The following is a 19,371-nucleotide window of genomic DNA, read 5'->3' as shown; positions in this document are numbered from 1 at the left end:
TACCTGCCGTGTTTGCCAAGTACATCATTACCAGACCTCAGGACCTCGGCGCTAGCATGAGATGGAGAGGAGGAAGAGGAGGCAAGTGAAGAAGGAGTGCAAGTCCCGGTGGCCAAACATGCACTTTTGCTCCCCAAATAGCCCATCTCGCCTGCAGAAGCCTAAATATTTGGGCTGGCAAGCTCTCAAAGCTGTGCATGCTTAAGGGCATTTTTTTTCCCTTTCTCTCTTCTTGCAAGTATGGATAGAGGCCAACACACTTAATAGTAACCACATGGCAAAATAAATAAGAATGCCTGTATAGACTTTAAAGCAAATGTTAAATATTAGCCCTCTTCTTCTGACGTCTCCAATGCCAGCTTTGAAACGGCCCTGTGGCAAACAGCGTTTTTATTTTGCTGTGTTTTCTTAAGCCTGGAACATTTAATAATTTCTAATTAAACCCTCTACATTTTTTTTTAGATTATTTACGAGCAAACCAATACAGGCTGTTAAAAAGCACTGGGGAGGGGTAGGGACTACGCGGCCTGGTCATGCTGAAGTGTGTTTCTTCCAAAGCTATGTTAAAACGCTACCAAAAAAAAGAAAAAAAACACGTTTTTCTCCTTTTGAAATGGTATCCACGGGATGCACCAAGGACAAACCCTTCACGACTTGTATTTCCCTTCCTGCTTTGAGGAGCCTTTTCCTTAAAATAAACAGTGCAGCCCGGGAGCAGCTCAGACACAGCAGCGCCTGTTGGGCTGCTCCCCGCTCCGGGAAGCTCCCGCCTGCCCCCGCATAGCTGGGATGCCTGCGCCGACGTGCGAAAATAAAGCGCGTTTTGAATGAACGCTCTATTTGCCCTCTTCTAGCGCTGCCGAAAAGGAACGATCAACCTTTCCGCCCGCTGAAGGTATTTAATGCACTGAGCACGGCGCTAAATATTTGTTGTCCTGACACCCAGTGTCCTAACTTGCTGTCCCAAAATCAAATTTAGACCATGGAATTTTCAGAGCGCCCTCCAAGTTATTTGGGCGGTGAAAATCGCAATTCCGGCGCTTACGCAGAGAGCAGCGAGATGGGCACTGAGCAGCTCCATGGGTGAGTTTTGCCCAAAAGAGGGTTTTTCCCATGCAAATGCAGGAGTGTTGTTGCTGTGTCACAGCCGCGAGGCCCTCACCACCATCCCACGCACCTTGCAGAAAGGGAGAAACCCTCAAAACAACTAATGGCAAGAAAATCAGCAGGGCCTCCTTCTAAAGATCAGAGAAAAAGGCATCGCTTCTTGCATGTTTAATGATACAAGTGTAAAAATAAATGTTTATTTGCATTCCCAGGAGCTTTCCCGTTGGCACATGGGCTCCAGACTGCTCTCCAGGGATGCTCCGTGGGAGGACACTGGCACTTGGGGCAATCAGCAGGGTCTGTTGCAAAGAGAGGGACCAATGGCCATGCACAAAAATAACATTGCAATAGGGAGCTGAGGGATGGAGTTTGTTAACAGGATGCACATATATCGTGAACTACATTTGCAGCAGATGCAAATAGGACAGAACCGAAGGCAGGCAAGTTTCTCCACTCTATACCACTCATGGCTGGACAGAGTTGGGTTTTTTCCTACCACATAATCAGACTGGAATTCTGCATATCACTGTATCACCCTACTAAACCCAGAAATACTCATTTAATATTTAATACTGGCTGTTTACATTAACTTCCCCCTAGCTTTGGATGTTTTAAGTAGATTTCTATAGATCTACAATATCCATATATAGAGCAAGCCAAAAAAATATGCACCAAAATAAATGAAATCTGAGTTTACCTGAAGGTCAAGTGCTTCACTAGAACGTATCCATCTAAGAGAAAGATTTTAAAAAATAATAATCAGCAAACTCTCCAGCAAATGAAGTTGGAGTAGCCATGCACAGAGTGCCCTGTTGCTCGCTAAGACAATTTGCTCCTCCAAAATGGATGGAAAACGGAGATTTTCTCCCAACTTACATCTGCCCTCCGCATTGCGGCAAATGACGTTGTTGCCTTGCGTGGTGTCGATCACGTCCAGCTGCTCGCCAGCCGTGACGGGCAGGTCAAGTGGCCGCTTGCTCGGGATTGAGCCCTGGGCCACGGCCCTGCTGATGACGCTGATCTCCTTGTCGTACTGCGGAAAAGCGATAGGAGCAGAAGTTATTCCATGTTCCTACCTGCCTTATGAGGAACCTCCTTGTGCACCTGGAGCCATTAAATCACTGGGAGACGGCGTAAGTTTGCTAACGAAGCGATGTAGGTGATCAGAGCAAGAAATACATATAATATACTACATATAATACATACACATTACATATATATACTATATATAATATATATGTGTGTGTAGTATATATATAAAAATTATTGCAAATAAATAAATAAATTTCTTGCAAATATTGAAAAGGCAAAAGGTGACTCCTTAGCGCAACCTCGAAGATCCCAGATGAGGAGAGACCATGCCCGGCCAGCTGGACCTCTCTCCAGGTATAACCAATAACTTTCCCTGGGTATTTTTGAGCTTGGTACAAAGTTGTTCTCTCCCCCTGCCACAGCAAATCCTGCTCTGTGGAGGGGCACATACCATAAACGTTTCCCTGAACAGCTTTTCTTCTTTTGCCATCTTCTTGCTCTTTTCTGCGCTGCACTTGTTGACCTTGAAGATATTTCTGCATGGAGAGACATGCACACATCTGAGCTGCCTTGGATAAACCTCATGCAGCATTGTTTTAAACACAGGGTCCTGACACAGATTTACAGACATTTATATTGCACCATAAAAATGAAAACCAAGGTCTCAAAAGGGACTTAAGCAGTGGCCTTTCATGCCGAGCCTGTCCCTGAGTCCTGAGGTGCCACTTTTGTGGCTGGTGCATGAGTTTGCAGCTGTGGCGTTAGCTTGAAGATTAAGGCAGGAAGGAAATAAATAAGTAAATAAATGCCCCTGCAATAAATTATTCTCTTTTGGCTAACTGTCATCCAGCCACAACTAGTCACAGCAGGAAAGGGACTAAGGACACAGAAAACAGCAACATCTTGGTGTCCTGGCTCAGCAGGAAGGTTAATGCAACTTCAGAATGAGAATTTCGAGGTATCTCCCATTTTTATGCCCCCTCCCCTCGGTACAAGATTGCTTTTTCTTCAGGAGGGGTGAAGCTGCAGAAAGGTGCCAGCCCAGTCAATCCTGTGCACATGGGACTTGCAGTCAGTAGCTTCACCCTGTACACATTTAGACAACAAGAAAAAACACAGCATGGAAATAGAGACCTCTCCACCTCATCGCTGCTTTTCCTTCGCTCCTTATCCTCTTTTGACATCATAAATCTGGGCTTCCAGTTTCTATATTTGTCCTCCTTCTCTCTGCAAGGTCGGCGAGAAGAACCACATCAAAATGAACATTTTCCAGCAGAATTTCCCCCCTCCCTCAGGACCCCACGAAACCAGGGACGAACAAAGTTATGTTTTTTTCCCTCGATCTGCCCCTGCCACCACCAAATGCAAACACTGGCTGCACTTTAGACCAGCACACACCGCTGCCGCAGTCATCTGGCAGCAGGACACCCAGCCATGCTGTTCCCATTAGGCATAATTTATCTGACGAGGAGCTTGCCAGAACCACGCTGATTTCAGGCACTGAGAGCTGAAGTTTGGCTTCCTTATGGAAAATGAATTTTCAAGTGTTTCAGGGAGCAGCTCTCTCCTTTCTGCTTCTCATCTGGCACTAGCCAGGTAGCACTGAAGGAGCATCTTGCGATGGCCAGATTAAACATGCAGAGGCCTCCAGAGGAGCTGGGAGTCCAGGTCAGACCTCAGCCCACAGGGCTCGGCTGCCAGAGGGCTCCAGGTTATCCTGGAGGACCATGAGCCCAAAATACACCCGTGCCACTGCCCCATGGCACCCTCCTCACCTCAGCTCTGTCTGCCCAGCCTCGGCATCGTCGTACGTGTCCTCCTGCGAGACGGTGGCTGCCACCCAAACATCCAGCACGGCAACGGGTTTGAAAAGACAGTTCTGAGTGGTGCAGTCAAAGCAATTTATTGGGAAAGAAGACAGGTAGGGCAGATGCACGTCTAGCACTTACCTAAATTTGGTACCGAGCTGGAAAGCAATCTGAAGATAGAAAGAGGCTTTTAGAAACATGTTTGCACATGGACATCACCAAAGAAGAGCTGCAAAGACGCGACAAGCAGCACAAGCTTGCGACACTGCTGGTCAACGGGAGCAGCTAGCTTCTTTTAAAGCAAATTCAAAACTTTCCAGGTTCTTCCCCAAAGAAACAAGGACAAGCTGCACTCGCCAGGCTCCAGGGTGAGGGCCATGCTGGCGCAGGGTGGCTCTGCAGGCAGCTACGAAGGAGTTTGTCACAGTGTGTGCTGAGTCACTTCTGGAGCCTAGGCCAGTGTTTTGGTTATGAAACTAAGAGGGCCCCAAAGGGTACTATGGGAGGTAAAACAATATCCCCTCTTTGGCTCCCTGCTCGCTTGCTGGACCAAAGGCCCAACAGAAATCTGCTCCAGTGGATGCTGCTGCCAGCCTGCCTGTGAACAGGGCTTAGAATAAAACCCTCAGCCCAGCAGAGCCACATGGGCCTTTGCCTAATCCCGGCCTCCACACGCTTGGCCTCCAAGCTTCCATGTTCCCTGGTGCTCCTGCATCATGTTGAGGTCCCAGAGAGGCACAACGGGCAGCAGAAACCCTCTGAGCACCAGCAGCTGCTGCAGCCTTCGAGGGGCAGGTATTTCGGAGAAGATACCCAAAACAGGACATGGGCACACATGGACCAGTGCCCAGGTCTGCCGTAGCAGATCCTCATGTGAGGACAGAAGCAATTTTGCAGGGATTTTCCAAATAAAGCTGGGTTCTTTACCCCCAGACATCCTGCTCTCAAATTATTGCAAATATGGGAGCTCAGATTTGGAGGGGGAAGGGGTTATGCAACATTTTCTTACCTTAAATTTTCCTTGAACCTGGTGTTCTTCAGTTTAAATTTTTCCATCTTCAACATGTTTCCAAACCTCTTTTGCTTTTCTGCCCTGCGCAAAATAAGAAAGAGACTTTAAGAGGAACTAGAGCCTGAAATATGAGAGACCCGCAGAATCCTGGCTTCAAGCCCTAATGCCACCACACAGATGAGTGATGGGTTCAGCATGATGGGTAGAGGAAGAGGATAAAACGCTTAATTATAAAAAGTTGAGCTCAAATCTTTTGCTTAACCCTAAAATTGGCTGTTAACTAAAGCTGGAATTGCCTCCATCACAGCAGAAGTCCCTTCTCTGCAACACAAATACAGAATTATCCAGGTTTATTTGGACATATGGAGGTTCCCCGGCAGCGTTTAGTGAAAACAGAAGCTTCAGAAGACTTTGTTTCTGGGCCACCCTTGGTCACATATTTCTGCTGCGTAGGCCCTCGAGCAGGACGATCCCTCCCTGCGCTTCCCTCGGAGGCTTCGGAAGGGGCTGCAAAGCCCCAGGGATTGCACGATAAAGGGTCTGCAAAGCAGCAAGATCCCCACGTGGGAGATATTACACATGCACTGTTAAAAATACTTTTTGTGCATGAGCACAGCTAATCCTGAACATGGGCCTGATAGAAAGCTTATGTCAAGAGGGTCAGGGGGATTAAGATCCTGAATGGGGAACTCGGAGAATGTGGTTCCAGCCTGGTTTTGTCATGGAACTCCCTTGCAGATACCACCATGATCCCTGTTCCTCTATTTCCCTTCGAATTAGCAATAAAGTTTAATTTCCGCCACTGCTCAACACAGTGTATTTCTGCAGAGGAGGTGCAGAATGGAAAAGGAGTGTGGTCTTCACGGCAGCACACAGCAACAAGGAGACAAGAAAGCACAGTAAAATGGGAAAGATGGACAGGTTTGGGTGCTGGGCATAGTCTGACACCCACAGGCAGTGTGTGCACGTGAGCGCCACCTGAGCCCGTGTCCGTAATGGGAAAGGAGATGTGCAGAAACCTGGTGCTGCTCCGTGGAAAACAGCCACCAGACACATCCAGCATCTCCAGCCCTGTTCCCTGAATTGTGGGCATTTAACATAAGCATTATCTCTTTTGGCACACATCAGCCTCAGGAAAAAAAAAAAATCAAGTACAGCTTAAAACTGCTTTAGCTCAAGCGAAGGATTGCAAAACTTTCCTGGGCATTTGATGCAAGCAGAAGTAACTTAACATTAAGAAAAGTGCTTCCAAGGAGGGAGAGGGCTACAGGCTCTAACAGGAAGCCTTCAGAGTTACTCATAGGTAACTATTTTTTGTTCCTTAAGTGTCAGCCAGTAGAGGAAAGGGGCAGAGAGGGAAAGCAAGCCACCCATGTAGTATCTTCTCTACGGCGGCACTAGAAATAAAAACTTCCAGTCAGTACCTGGCATATGGGATCAAGGAAGTATGGCCAGGATTTTCAAACAGAGGCTAATAAACAGCAACTTACTCCACTTTAGCTGGATTCCCACCCACAGTCTCAACATCTTCATATGTTTCTTCATAGTCTCCTGAAATTCAAAGCCAAGGAATGCCATTATCACGAACCCTGTTCAGTAGTGATGGGTTGAGGCCTGATGGACAAATTGCATTCAGGCCACGCTACTTTTTACCCTTGCAGAGCCTTCCAAGGCAGCCAAATTAGTTCCAGGCTAGACATGTGCATAGCTCCCCAATGGTTATAACAGGGATTTAGAGCAACTGAGCTAGCAGGAGCCACTGGAGATGCTGCATGTCAAATGAAGAGTCCACCTCCCCTAAGAGGCACCTGCTCAAACGCAAAGCAGTCCCAGGTCAAGCTTCCCAGCGCCGGGGAACTGAACTTACCGCTGTCTGGAGCCAGCGAACTGAAGGCCTCCGAAGGGTGACTGCTACGAGACAAGAGAGAGGATCTGCATCCGTATCTGCGGCAGCTTCCAAAAGTCATGGTGCAGGGCCTGGTCCATACTCACAGTCTGCTTTGCAATCCCTCCACGTCGTCATACAAATCCTCCGATGGCTGCAGACGCTGCTCAGTGTCCTGGCTCAATACTGTTCTTCTTCCAGCTGGTTTTGGAGCATCTACATGCACGTAGCACACCAGAAAGGAGAAAGGGTCTGTACTTTAGAAGATTTTCCGAGCAATACCTTATATATAGGTCAGAGTTCCTTGATCATAAATAAGACCTTTTAGACAATTTTCTACGTCCAGGGAAGTCTTTGTTCTGAAGCACTTTGAGAAAGGAAAGCAAAAAGCTTTAAAAACATTTTTAGAAGCTTTAAAAGTGTACTTTAACACATTCATCAATATTTACAGTTGCAGGAGCTCTGAGTCAAATCCTCCTCACCCAAAAACCTCCTAAGATACTATTCGTGGATGTTCACTGAAGTGACTGAGAGGTTTATGGATGGTAGAGCTGCTAAGATCCGAGCAATGGGACAGTCCTGCAGGAATATGCCTTTAAATTCATGTGCTGGCAAGGAGATAAGGTGAGAGATTCTCCCAAAAATGTATTCATTTCATCACGTGGTGAAAATAGGGGAGAGCAAATGGGTGCAATTCTTATTGCACCTCATCTAATCTCATGTAGTGAGATTAGAAGATTATTACTAGAAGACTCTGTTATGATGGCAATAGTAAATCATTACTCAAGGCTTCTTTTAAATTCATTAATGTGGAAATGTAGTCACACAAATAAAAACATAAACTGTTTCTAAGCAAGCACAGGCACATGCTGATCTCACCATGAGTGTTTGACACCAGAAGGTGCTGCAGCTCATGACCAATATCTGCAGGATGCTCCTGCAACACAAGTCAGCGGAGAAGGGAAGGATAATGGGGAAAAAATGCAGTTCTCAGAATCAGCTTATCTGGTCTCTCTTGGTAAAGCAATAGCAAGTCAACCTGGGAATGCTTTGGAAGAAGAAATCCTACCAGAAATTACTTCTAGCCTTCACCAGGCAATCAAGCTGCCAGGTTGCTTACAAAAAGAGGCACCAAGCAAACAGAAAATTTCTATGAAATGATTTAAAATAAAATAAAAGAAAGGAAATCTCAAGGACCAAATCAATATAAGCAGTTCCAGCCATAATCAATTTAGAAGCTGCAGAATCATGTTCACTTGGAGGAAATATGACTGGTTTGAACTGTGCCAGCTCTGGACTCTATCTCAGAGCATCCTGACGGGCAGGGGAAGCCCAAGGTCAGATACCGAAACAGTAAAAAAGCAGCTCGTTGGAACCACTAAGAAGACAGAGCACGGAGCCATCCATCTTAATAAGGGGCAGGGGCACAGGGGGGACGTCAGGCTCTTGTCCTGCTCACATGTGTCTCCACCACAAGCCACAGCCAAACACGTTTCTGAGACTCAATAAATTACGAGAAGCAGAGGAGATGGATTTCAGCTCTCGCGGATAAGGGCAATCTGCTAGAAAAACAAACACCCCGCTCTGAGTTATGCAGATGGTTAACCAACTTAGGAAGCTATTTGCAAAGCCAAAATAAATGATTCAGACCAGAATACAAATGTGCACGCAACCTCTTGCCCTGGTTTAACTAAATTGGTTCAAGAGTTGCATCCAAATTTAACATCTTTTCCATATGGAAGAGACATTTGGGCAACAGATGGGATCAAGGGGGTGAGGAGACTCTCCAGAAAGCCCCAGGACACTCACAGCGTCCTGCTCCATCTCTCGCCAGCCCTTGCAGGTCAGGACTGTTCATAGCCTGGGCGCTCGTCACATCTCCATGCTTCACTTGTGCCACCTTCTTCCCACCTCTACCATCTTGCTTGGGTTGGGCACTGGGAGCCACGTCGTTGTTTCCACCTATCTGGGATCAGACATGTGGTTCAGGTGACACAGTATTTAGGAACAGATTCCTAGAATACAAGTTTGTCTCCCTGTCAGGCTAGAACGGTTTCACACCCTTTCCCAATGGGGATTTTTAATAGGTGTAGATGTTGCTTGGCAACATTAGATGTCTTTTAGGCAGTTTCAGCTATACAACAGGCAGGTAAAAGAGAAGATGGAAAAAGGAGATGATTAAGGACTCTAAATATTTGCATGTCTTTGTTGAAGAGATGAAGAACAGAAGAGGAAGGAGCAAACTACATTAACTATTAAAAGGAATCTCAGGGGCACGATACCTTGAATATTATATTTGCTTGCTGTTTCTCTCTTTCAAGTCTTCTTTTTTCCTCATTTTCACCCTTGACAGCATTTCCAGGACTGAAAATTTAGGCAATGACAATGAATTCAGAACAGAGATGCTCTAGCAAAGTCACAAACAGATTTTGTGTGACTGCATCTAAATAAGCAGTTCATTTTCCTTTTGACCAAGGTTGGAGTTACCATAACTACCAACTACCAACTAGTATCAAGTAGTACTAGAAACCAGGGCAAAGACAAATGTAAACGACACCGGTGACTTGGGGTGGTCACTTTTTGGTGAGACACACTGGGATCAGTCTATTTTCTAGGAGCAAGAACATACAACTGTCATATCTGTCTCATGGGCCATGCAATTTTGCTATCTAGGAAAGAAAATGCAGCAACAGGACTAAAAAACAGAGTAGGTTTTCTCAGACATCACAACACATCTCAGGCAAGTGTCTAGAAGTGAGCCTTTTTATCACATGCTTCTTCAATCACTATTGAAAAAAACAGCAAGTGCTTTTAATTACTCTTAATTACAGTAATTAAACACTGTGAGGAGCTGGAAGCATCATTTATGTTTGACACAAGCGAGGTGAAATTTGGTGTCGTCCTTGTCTTACTGCACCACTTTGGACTTGAGACCAGCTCTCCCAGTATCTTAATTCTCCTTTCTTATGCTGAAGAAGGTCAGATTTCAGTAAGAAAAGACAATTTATTTTTTGTGCCAGAGGAAAGAAAAAGAAATTCCTTCAATACATATGCTTTGGACTGAAAACAATTTTTGAGACATGCACGCCGACACAGAGCAGTAAGATCTACTGCAGTGGTCACATCCTGGTCATGAATGATTTTAGGAATGTTACAGTCTTTTTACCCTAATGGACCTTAATCTCAGGGTGGTAAGAGAGAAAAGGAGAGAAAGGATAGGAAATTACCTGGATTTGACAAAGAGAGCACTCTTCTGCTTCTAGAACAAAGAAGAGGAAAGCCTTCAGCCTCCGCACTTTTTGTAACAGAGTCAAACTTTCAAACAAGGCCTCTCCTGTCATCTAGTATTTAAAAAAGTATTTCTTTAGAAAGCCCAGAAGTGTTTTACATTTGGAATACTCATCAGTCAAAGATATTTCCCCTACTTGCCAGGGTAGGGGATAGACGTATTGATCAACTCTATAGGGATAATATAAAAGCGCAAGGGATTGGTCCAGTGAAGTTACTCATCAGCATGAAAGCAATTTTAGGCTGGAGGGCTTACAGAAGAGGAGGAAGGGGGATGTTTTGTTACTTAAAATATATTTTTTCCAACCTTTCATAAAATAAGAATACAGAGAAGCCAGAGCACCTCTCTGCAAATCATGTATATATAAGTGCATTTGGAACCCTGTGCTATTTCCTGGACAACTTGATTACTTTGCAAGTCAGCACCCAAGTTTGGAACGTGACCTTCTTCCGAAGAGCAGCTTTCCCCATCCTTCACCAGAGCCAGGACCATACCCAGTGAATCATGGTGACTTGTTGTCCCCCTCCAGCCATCCACCACTAGCTATGGCTCTACCTGGGGCTCCGCTTTGGAGGCTGCAGCAGCCTTTGCCTTCCCTTGAGCAGCCCTCCTGCCTTCACTGCAGGGAACCCTCAGCTGCTCGCTGCTCTACCAAGGTGCATGGTCATGTTTTCACTAGGGAATATCCAAGAAAAGCCAGGACGTATCCTGCAGCAGAGAGATCCCTGCAGAAAGGGGCAATACCCTCTGTGATCTTTCCTGCAAAAATTGCCCTCACTCATGAAGTAAAGCTTGAAGCAAGGAAGCTCCCAGAATTTTGCTGTCGAAGGAATACCAGCAGCAACCTGCTTTTGGCAGGAGTCTCCAGAACAACCCAGTGCTGTTTCCCCTAAAGAATTTATAATCTCCTTGATAGACACGCTTGGCGCGCGTTTGGTCTGCCACCCACATTCAGACAACATTACTCCTTTCATACATGTTTACAGGGGAAGTCAAGGCAACTGGTTCTCCTCCCTAAGTGCATTTGGAAAAGCTCATTAATTCTCATGCCCCCCTCTGCAATCTGTGATTTATTCTTTCAGAGTCTTTACAGATGAAAATCCTAAAGATATACTTGGCAGACACCAGATACAAATATTAAAAGTTTTTAAGGAGGCAAAGCATAGTCAAGTCTGAAATTTCAAGACAGGCTGGGAGGAGACCTACCTTGTCGTGCTCTGGAGGCTCTTGCTCAGGTTCTAGAGGAGAGATATTAGAACAGATAATACTTTTTAGCGGGCTTTAAGGCCACTGTACTTTAAGGTGCACAACCCAACTCTGCCACATGCTCTACAACTGAACACATGGGTAGCATCTCATCACTTTTCCCTACCACAGTTTTACTGTAGGCCTTACCTCAGCACCAAAACACTAATTTCTCTGCCCAAAGTCCTCATACCCTGCCAGTGCTTGGAGGGGAAGGTGAGCATAGCCATCTATGGTCACACAGGCTGATGCACAGCTGTGTTTCTGAGCTTGAAGGAACTATATTACTTCCTTTAAAGGCTCTGAGACAGCACGTGCTCAGCCTGAAAGTCTTGCCTTGGAAAGCACCTTGACCGGCACATGGGCTTGTGGAGTCCCCAGACTGATTCAGGTACAACACCGTGTCTTCGTAATCATGCTGCTCTTCAAGTTCAGCACTGAGGGGGCAAGAGCAAAGAGAAAAAAAGGTGGTTTTCTTTTTTTTTTTTCCTAGACTTTGTAGAAATCAGAGAAAATAATGCATTTTGAGGACAAGAAATCAAAGTACTTCTTTGATATAGTGCTTACTAGAAATAGTGGGATTGGAAATTTCTACAAAAGAAGGGAGAACAGTGCCAGATAAAGCAGGTCTTTCGGTGACCGACAGCCACTGCTTGTCCTTGGAGAGGACAGACGAGGTCTGCAGGGCTCCAAGTGCACCCCAGGACCCCGTGCTGGGCCTGCTGTCCTCCACCTACAGAGCTTCTCCAAGTCAAGAGGGAATGAAGAGCCCCAGGAAATTTGAGTGTCGCATTTTTCAAACCTGACACAGTTACTTAAAAAATTAATGATAACCTAGCCACACTGTTTTGCAGACTATTTCTCACCTAAAGAAACACACAGGGGGAAAAAATAATATCAGAGGGTACATATAGCAGTTCTGCTTCCCTAATGAGCGAGGCAAGCAGTGCTCCCAGGATGGCTGGATGTCTCGGCCTGGCACAGGCCACCAGGGACAACCCCGCGGGCAGGGACAGGCTGACACAGGGACAGGCTATTGCATATGTAATATGCAAGCACATATATAATATATGGCTGGGCTTGCTCAGTCTCCTTGCAGCCCCGGGGCAGGTCTGCCTTGTTGGGACCACAGAGCACAGCTCAGTATCCAAAGGGTGGGATGGCCAGAGATGCAATAGCTGCATTGCTCATTTTGAGGCCACTCCCGGGGAATTTTGGCCCACAGAAACCAATCATTCCACTTCTACCTGGAATTCTCATTCCGCTTTTACCTGGAATTCATGTATACAACTTCCCCAGGTTATCACGTGGCTAATATTTAACAAGTGAACTACAGTAAAGACCATATCAGAAGAATTAGGGTAAGATAACTAATCTTGCAGCAATGTACTGCTAGGACAACTTCCTTGTGGGGCATGACAGTTACACTGCCAGCATACAGCACGTCCCAGAGAAAGTTTCCTTCCACTTCACTCGCAAAAGAAAACTGAGTTAATTTATAAGCTTACAGAACACCTGTATTTTGGCCAGATCTCTTCTGAAAAGTACAGGTTAAAAGTTAAACAAAACACTACCCAACACTGTCAAGAACATGTGGAAAATACAATGTATTCTGTTGCTAGCAGCAAGAGTTCATTGTGCACAGACAAGATCTTAAGAACTTGACCTTTTTGTTGTTTTAATTTGGTCATTCTGCCTCCCACTTTCACATATATATAGTCTCACATCCAAGACAAAGTACATATAGGAATAACTCTTCAAACCAGAGCTGTCCACTTTCTGTTTGCTGAGTAAAGAACCAGGAACACCATATAACTCCTTATGACAAGTCACAGACATTCCAGAAAAGAATTGTGATCCCCTTGTGTACACACACTACCATACTTATAAGATTTTTGAGCAATTTCAGATATTTGCTGTGTTAAGAACCGGAACCAAGCAGCTCAGTGATCCGATGAATTTGGCAAGCTCTTCTCCCGTTTCAGTGCTAAAATCCCCTTTAGCTGTTCTCATCCTATTCCTCCTCTGGCATCTCAGCCAGGTCCTCATCCATGCTTTGCTTTTATGCTACTGAAGTGCCATTACCAACAAAATATCAATAAGATACTGGCTGGACTATGCATTTAAATATACTGGGAGATCATAGATTTCTTAATCAAGGTCCTTGCATGCAGCAGCCCCGGTTCAGAGATGTTCATCACCATGTCCTCTGCCAAGCTCGACCTCGGAGTGACGGGCATGGGGACAAGTGCTCAAGCAGGCAAGGGCTCTGCTTGCTGCATAAACACATGCAAGAGCAAAATCCTTTTCTGCTGCCCGCTAGCACCTGCTGATTACGCTCGAGCTTTGTTTCAGCAACAGGTCTCAACAGCATCTCTTTTCTACAAACACCAGCCTTGAGTACATGGAAAACAGGAAGGGAGCAATGCACAATGTGTGGGTAGTGAATGATCTTTGAAATCACACTGTTAGCAGACAGAAAAGACGCAGTGTTTTCCTTGCCACCAGCTAAATGAGACCCAATGACACAAGTAACCCAGAGGGCAGGCCCCTCAGCACTGCCTTGGGAGGCTGGAGGAGGAGGAAACAGGGACAAAACTTTGTGTTTTAGGGAAAGGTCATCTCAGCAAGCTTCTAGCAGGCTCAGAGGTCCCAGCAAGAAGCACAACAGCCATGCCCTGGGCAGAGGCAAGCGTCTGGCTTTCAATAAAGCTCTGAAATGGGGCTCCAGACTCTACCTTAAATAAGAGGCTCCAGCCCTCTGCAGATATGAGAATGAAATGCCATCATGAATTATAGTAATGGAGGGGGACATCACCTAGGGAGCCCCAAAACACATTGCACAGATGGTGCAGTGACCTCAGGCTTCTTCCAGCATCCATCAGGAGATGGAGACACTTCTGCTCTATGAGCCCGACTTACCCACTTACCTTCTAGGAGTCGAGGGATCCTCCTCCACAGCAGCTGCACACAAACACAAACAAGAAGAAATTTAGTGTTTGGAGCGCTGCCCACAGCGCTTTTCTACAGAAAACAGGGCTGGGTGACAAGGAGATGTGACAAGGAGGACTCGTCCTCGAGGCAAAGCCTGGCATGACACAAGATGCCCAGCACCATCAGTGGTGTTATTTCATGTTCCCTTCTAGGAGATCAATGACTGAGCAATAGTGCAAGGACAGAGAGAGGATGACACAGGAACCTAACTAATTTATTTCCTTTGTCACATTAAAATATTGAGAAAAGGCAAGTATACCCAAAAAGAGTTTCAGAAACATGTTTTCTCTTTGACCATTACCCCGAATAGACCAGTAAGCACAGCAAAGCCAACGAGATTTTAGTCAAACCCTTCTTAAATGTGCATGCATTTTCTTTTGACTTCAGCAAACACTGTCCTTAAATATCTGGGGATAATTAAGCCTGTATCTACAAAGAGGCAACATTTGGCAGCTTAATAAGCCACCCAGAATATTCTATTATGCAACATCAGTAAGTTTTTATTATGGGGAACTGAGATTTTGGTGTTTCTTGATGTTGGAAGGCTTAAAGATGTTGCCCTCTGACTGTATTTAAAGCATAAAAAGGGGGATTAGCAGAGCAATTTCTCCTGGTTTTACTGGGGCTTCCCCAATTGCATTCTCGGCTGCACTGGAATTTCACATGGAAGCAGAGCAATAAAGATCAGCTTGCGGCCCAAGCAGCTGCTCTTGTTTTACAGCCAGCTGTAAATTGCTCAGAACACATGGGTGCTGCAGTCCATAGGGAATGGGGTTTTCTGTACTGTGGATGAGATCCAATGTGGAAAAAAAACATATATTTTTTCTGAATTAATAACAAAAAGAGTATATATACGTACATACATATACATATACTTATACATATATATATATATATATATATATATATATATATGGAGTTTCATTGAAGATGCTGGGTTCTTTATCAGGTTTGAAGAAGATGTTAGAAACAAGCCAACAGGGCACCACCCTTGCAAGAGAGCAGCTGCTCAGGGTCACAGCCATTGAGATGCGGATAAATTGCACAAGTTTGTATTCATTTTGTGTAAAGCTCATTTTGGGGAGAAAGGCAAAAAAAAAAGGTCTCTTACTTCTTCCCTTTTGCGCGTGGGCAGAAGGCACATTGCTGCGGACGGCCCCCAGATCCACTCTCGGGGGTCTCGCGGGCTTGGCAGGGGCAGGACCCAGGGATGCGATGGGAGGAAGCGGTTTCCTTTTTGGCAGGCTGCTCCGCGGAGCTTTGGATGCTTTTCCCACTCCAGATTCAAAGCAGGGAGGCTCCAGATCTGCTTCAAAGCACCACCAGGCAGTTACCACCCCCCCATGCAGGATCATTCATTACTTGTCCATGTACTTCAGTGAAAGAAACCCTTCAAGGAGGCTGCACGCCCCGAGTTCACACAGGGTTATCCTCCCCAAGAGCAAAACCTTTGCAGACCTTTGTAGGTCTACAAGAAACCAAGCCACATGGCATGGGCATATTCATCTGCTCTTTCCTGCTTTCTGCCAAAGGCCAAAGCAAACCAAAATTCAAGACATTCGTCCCACCCATCATCCAGTGCCTGGAATTTGGGCAATTCCTTTTAAGTCCTTTTAAGTTCCTCAAGGAGTGTTTTGTGCCATCACTGCTTACTCCATCAAACAGTGGGGATGGGGGACCCTCACTTTATCCAAGCTTGGGGCTCTTTGGGGCTGGTTTCGCATCTTCAGGTTTTGTCCTAGGATCTAACCCGACCTCTTGTTTTGAGGGTCCTGATTCATAGCAATATTTCACCCCAACACCTCGAGCAGTATCTGCAGTCACAGAGCACCACGAGAAAGGAAAGCTTTTATGAGGATGCTCCTTGATGCCACCAACATCCCACCAGAGAGGCCAGCTCACCCCAAGCCACCTCTCCGAGCTGGAAGAGAGCGCTGCGCCATATAAGATACACATACATATATTTATAGATTTAAATATTTATATATATATATATATTTATATTTGCATGCTTAGTGTTAAGAACTTGGCTTACTATACCTTCCTGGTGCTGAGGGAGTTCTCTTGGTGTCTGCACATCATAACCTGGCTGGCAGGAGCTGCTTGCAGCAGTGCTTTCGGCAGCCAGTTGGTCGCAGCTCCGGCACCTCCTGGGCACACGGGGCAGAGCTGGAGCTGGGGAAGCGGCCGTCCCGCTGCCACGTGGAGCACCCTTCTGCCATGCAGGGACGTCCAGGGCTTGCTCGCTCTGAGCTGTCCTCATCCTAGTGCCATCCGTCGTGGCCAGGGTGCCCATCGCCCGTGGCATCGGGCGAGGCTGCACGTAAATGTTTGCTCCCCGTTGGGTTGGGAGCGTTGCACTGGCTTTTTCATTCCGGAATAAAGCATCTTCCCATACCTGAAGGACACGGTCGAAGGAGTTTGGGGATGGAGAAGACTCCAGATCTTGCTGCTCGAAGCAAAAGGGCGGTCGAGGCTTTTGTGAGCTGCTCTTGGAGTGGTTCATCTCTTCCTCCAAGACGTTGCCTTTCTGCTCTTCAATCTTCCCCCTCGCACCCACGTTAGCATGCCTGGCTCTTGGCTGCACCAAAGGTTTGCTCCGGACTAGTCTAGAGGGTTGAGGAGCCCCTCGGGGCTGAGGAGGGAAAGGGTCATTCTTGCCTTTTGATATTATCATCTTTCTCCTATCCAAGGGCTGAGGACTGGCAGCATCCCCACTTTTGGAGCCCAGCGTTTGCGTGGCTTCCACAGGTGGTGGCACCAGCCTCTCATGCGACTGCAGCAGCTGCCTGGAGAAGTTGGCATCGCTCTGAAACTTGGCGCGGAGGGCCCTGAAGTCAGTGCCACGTTCCTAGGGGGTAGAAGAGCACAAAAATGCCCATGGCCAGCTGGCAACGGGCAAGGGCCAGGAGCCTTTCAGAGGGGACGTGCACCGAGGGCAGGTACAGATAGGAAAGCAGGAGAGGTGGATTAGACGTCATCCAAACAGCAAAAGTGGGAGACGGGAGGGGTTGTCACCTCACAGGACATGGGGACAACCCAGGAACAACAGCCACGGGGCACCCAGGGCACCCACCACAACATATTGATGAAGGCTCCTCACTTCCATCCTCTTACTGGGACCCCAACTCCTCCGTGACACCCTAGTTTAAAAGCACATTAACATCGTTTCGCCTTTTTTTCCCCCCAAGGCGTCTCACCGTTCTACATTGAAAAAAACCCCTAATACCTGCAAAACCAGGGCTTAAATTCAGCCCCAAACTGAACTGAGGAGAAAATATGAAGAAAAAATCTACGAGCTACTTAAGTCCTCGAACTGCTCTATAAGTTTTTACACACCGTGATTACATTAGGTGCACTGCTCCGGCAGCTGAGTTCAGTGCGGAGCGCGGTAACGCTGAGCGAGAACCTGTCTAATGAGGAAATTGGAAAAAATTATCTAGGACAGAACTTCGTTATTCCGAAAAAAGCCCCAGCCCTAAGTGTTAAGGCAGGACAGATGAATAGCATACTGAGGTTTTATTGCGTTTAATTGCACAATTTATTAAACACTGACAATTTCTCTTGAATAACCCCTTTCACTAACTTTATTACTTTCACAGGGTAGTGCATGATGTAAAGAAACAGCCCCTGGAGGAGAGGTTTGAATTGCTCTAATTATATTTCATATTAGTGGTCAGCTGTGGGATGCGGGGTAGGTTGCCCAGATAGTCTAATCTAGAAGAGAGCCTATGGGGAATAGGAGTTTCAGAAGCATAGAGAGGATGAATCTGATTTGGAAAATAAAATAAAATAAAATAAAATAAAATAAAATAAAATAAAATAAAATAAAATAAAATAAAATAAAATAAAATAAAATTCCCACATACGCCAGAGCACTGCAGCCATGCCAGCCAGTAAATGGAGCGGAGCAAGGTGCCCTGATACCGTTGCAGCGCAGCAGGCGGGGAGCTCAGTATCATTTCCTTCTCCTTGCTGTTTTTTGTTTGCAATCCCTCCTCAAGGAAACCTTGGGACAACAAGGCAGGTTTCGGGCAAGCCTTTCCTTGCCTCCCGCAGGGCAGAGACGGCCGTGACAGCATTTTGGCATGGCCTTGCTTGCAGTTAAACGGCAATGGGTGCCAGCCTCCCTTCCTTCCCTGTTTGCTTTGCTATTCTGATCGCTGGAAAATGGTATTTCTTTAAAGCATTTTGCACGATTAACTGGGAGGTAACCTGGGGCCCACAGCTAAAATATGGCTTTCCAAATCGTTCCCTGCAAATAACATTTGCATTTGGCAAAAGGAGGGGGAAGGAAGCTCCGGCCAAGAGGACTTGAGCTCTCCTGAGCTTTCTGCAAACACACCAAAAACCACCAACCCGCTCCCAAAACCGGCCTGTTCGGTGTGTTTGATCCCGGGTTTTGCAAGGCCGTGGCTCTGGGTAAATGTTTAAGCCCGTGACGCCTGATGACCGCCCAGATAGCTGGCCACTTTTCCCTGGAAAACTGCATGTCCACGGTCAGTGCAGCGAGAGGGGCAAGTGCAGCTCATTGCACAGCCCGGAGAGAAACAGGGCCCATTTTTGCTCCCATTCCGTGATGGAAGAGCCACAAGACCCCCCCATTGAGCAGCATCCCACCATAACCACGGAGAGACCGCGGAGAGACCCCCCGGACCCGCCACGCCGAGGCAGAGGATGGAGCAGCGAAGGCTCCGCGGGGGAAAGGGGAGAGGCGCCCGCGGGGACGGGACGTTACCGCGGCCATGGCTGCCGCCTCCGTGCGATCCGGCGTCCGGCAGCGGCGGCGGCAGGCGGAGCGGAGCTGCCTCCGCACCTGGGCCAAAGGCCAGGCCAGCCCCCGGGGAGGGCAGAGCTGCCAGCCCTCCCGCGCACGCACCGGTCCTGGCGTGCAGGAACGCATGCATCTGCACATACTTATACACATATATACATGCGTACATATAAAACATATTTATATCTGCATAAATACATGTTTTATATAGCATGCACCAGTCCT

At 46.7% G+C, this 19,371-nt stretch overlaps 1 protein-coding gene across 1 annotated transcript; it reads right to left on the bottom strand.

Moving 5' to 3' along the window:
* Window positions 1-1,272: 1,272 nt before the first annotated feature.
* On the bottom strand, window positions 1,273-19,119 carry FYB2 (FYN binding protein 2). Its single transcript, XM_088522477.1, has 20 exons — window positions 19,111-19,119; window positions 16,413-17,223; window positions 15,484-15,681; window positions 14,309-14,342; window positions 11,715-11,815; window positions 11,340-11,371; window positions 10,072-10,103; window positions 9,127-9,208; window positions 8,648-8,810; window positions 6,952-7,096; window positions 6,827-6,870; window positions 6,450-6,510; window positions 4,957-5,040; window positions 4,089-4,117; window positions 3,915-3,972; window positions 3,274-3,366; window positions 2,591-2,675; window positions 1,984-2,140; window positions 1,805-1,838; window positions 1,273-1,406 (listed from the first exon to the last, which is right to left on the bottom strand). The coding sequence occupies exons 1-20, from the start codon at window positions 19,117-19,119 to the stop codon at window positions 1,397-1,399; spliced, it is 2,262 nt and encodes a 753-aa protein (XP_088378603.1). The 3' UTR covers window positions 1,273-1,396.
* Window positions 19,120-19,371: the final 252 nt, after the last annotated feature.

The sequence above is a fragment of the Tinamus guttatus genome, unplaced genomic scaffold (genome assembly GCF_059628265.1).
Source record: "Tinamus guttatus ecotype Peru unplaced genomic scaffold, ASM5962826v1 Tinamus_guttatus_pri_ptg000153l, whole genome shotgun sequence".
NCBI classification, from domain to species: Eukaryota; Metazoa; Chordata; class Aves; order Tinamiformes; family Tinamidae; genus Tinamus; species Tinamus guttatus.
Note: the sequence above shows the minus strand (reverse complement) of the source record. Positions and strands in the feature narration are given on the sequence as shown.

Bases quoted from the DNA above. Each gene is read 5' to 3' on its own strand.
- FYB2 (XM_088522477.1), bottom strand. The intron at 15,682-16,412 runs GTATAGTAAGCC...GGTGCTTTGAAG, and splicing joins ACTCCCTCAGCACCAGGAAG to CAGATCTGGAGCCTCCCTGC. The intron at 2,141-2,590 runs GTATGTGCCCCT...GCTTTTCCGCAG, and splicing joins TGTTCAGGGAAACGTTTATG to TACGACAAGGAGATCAGCGT.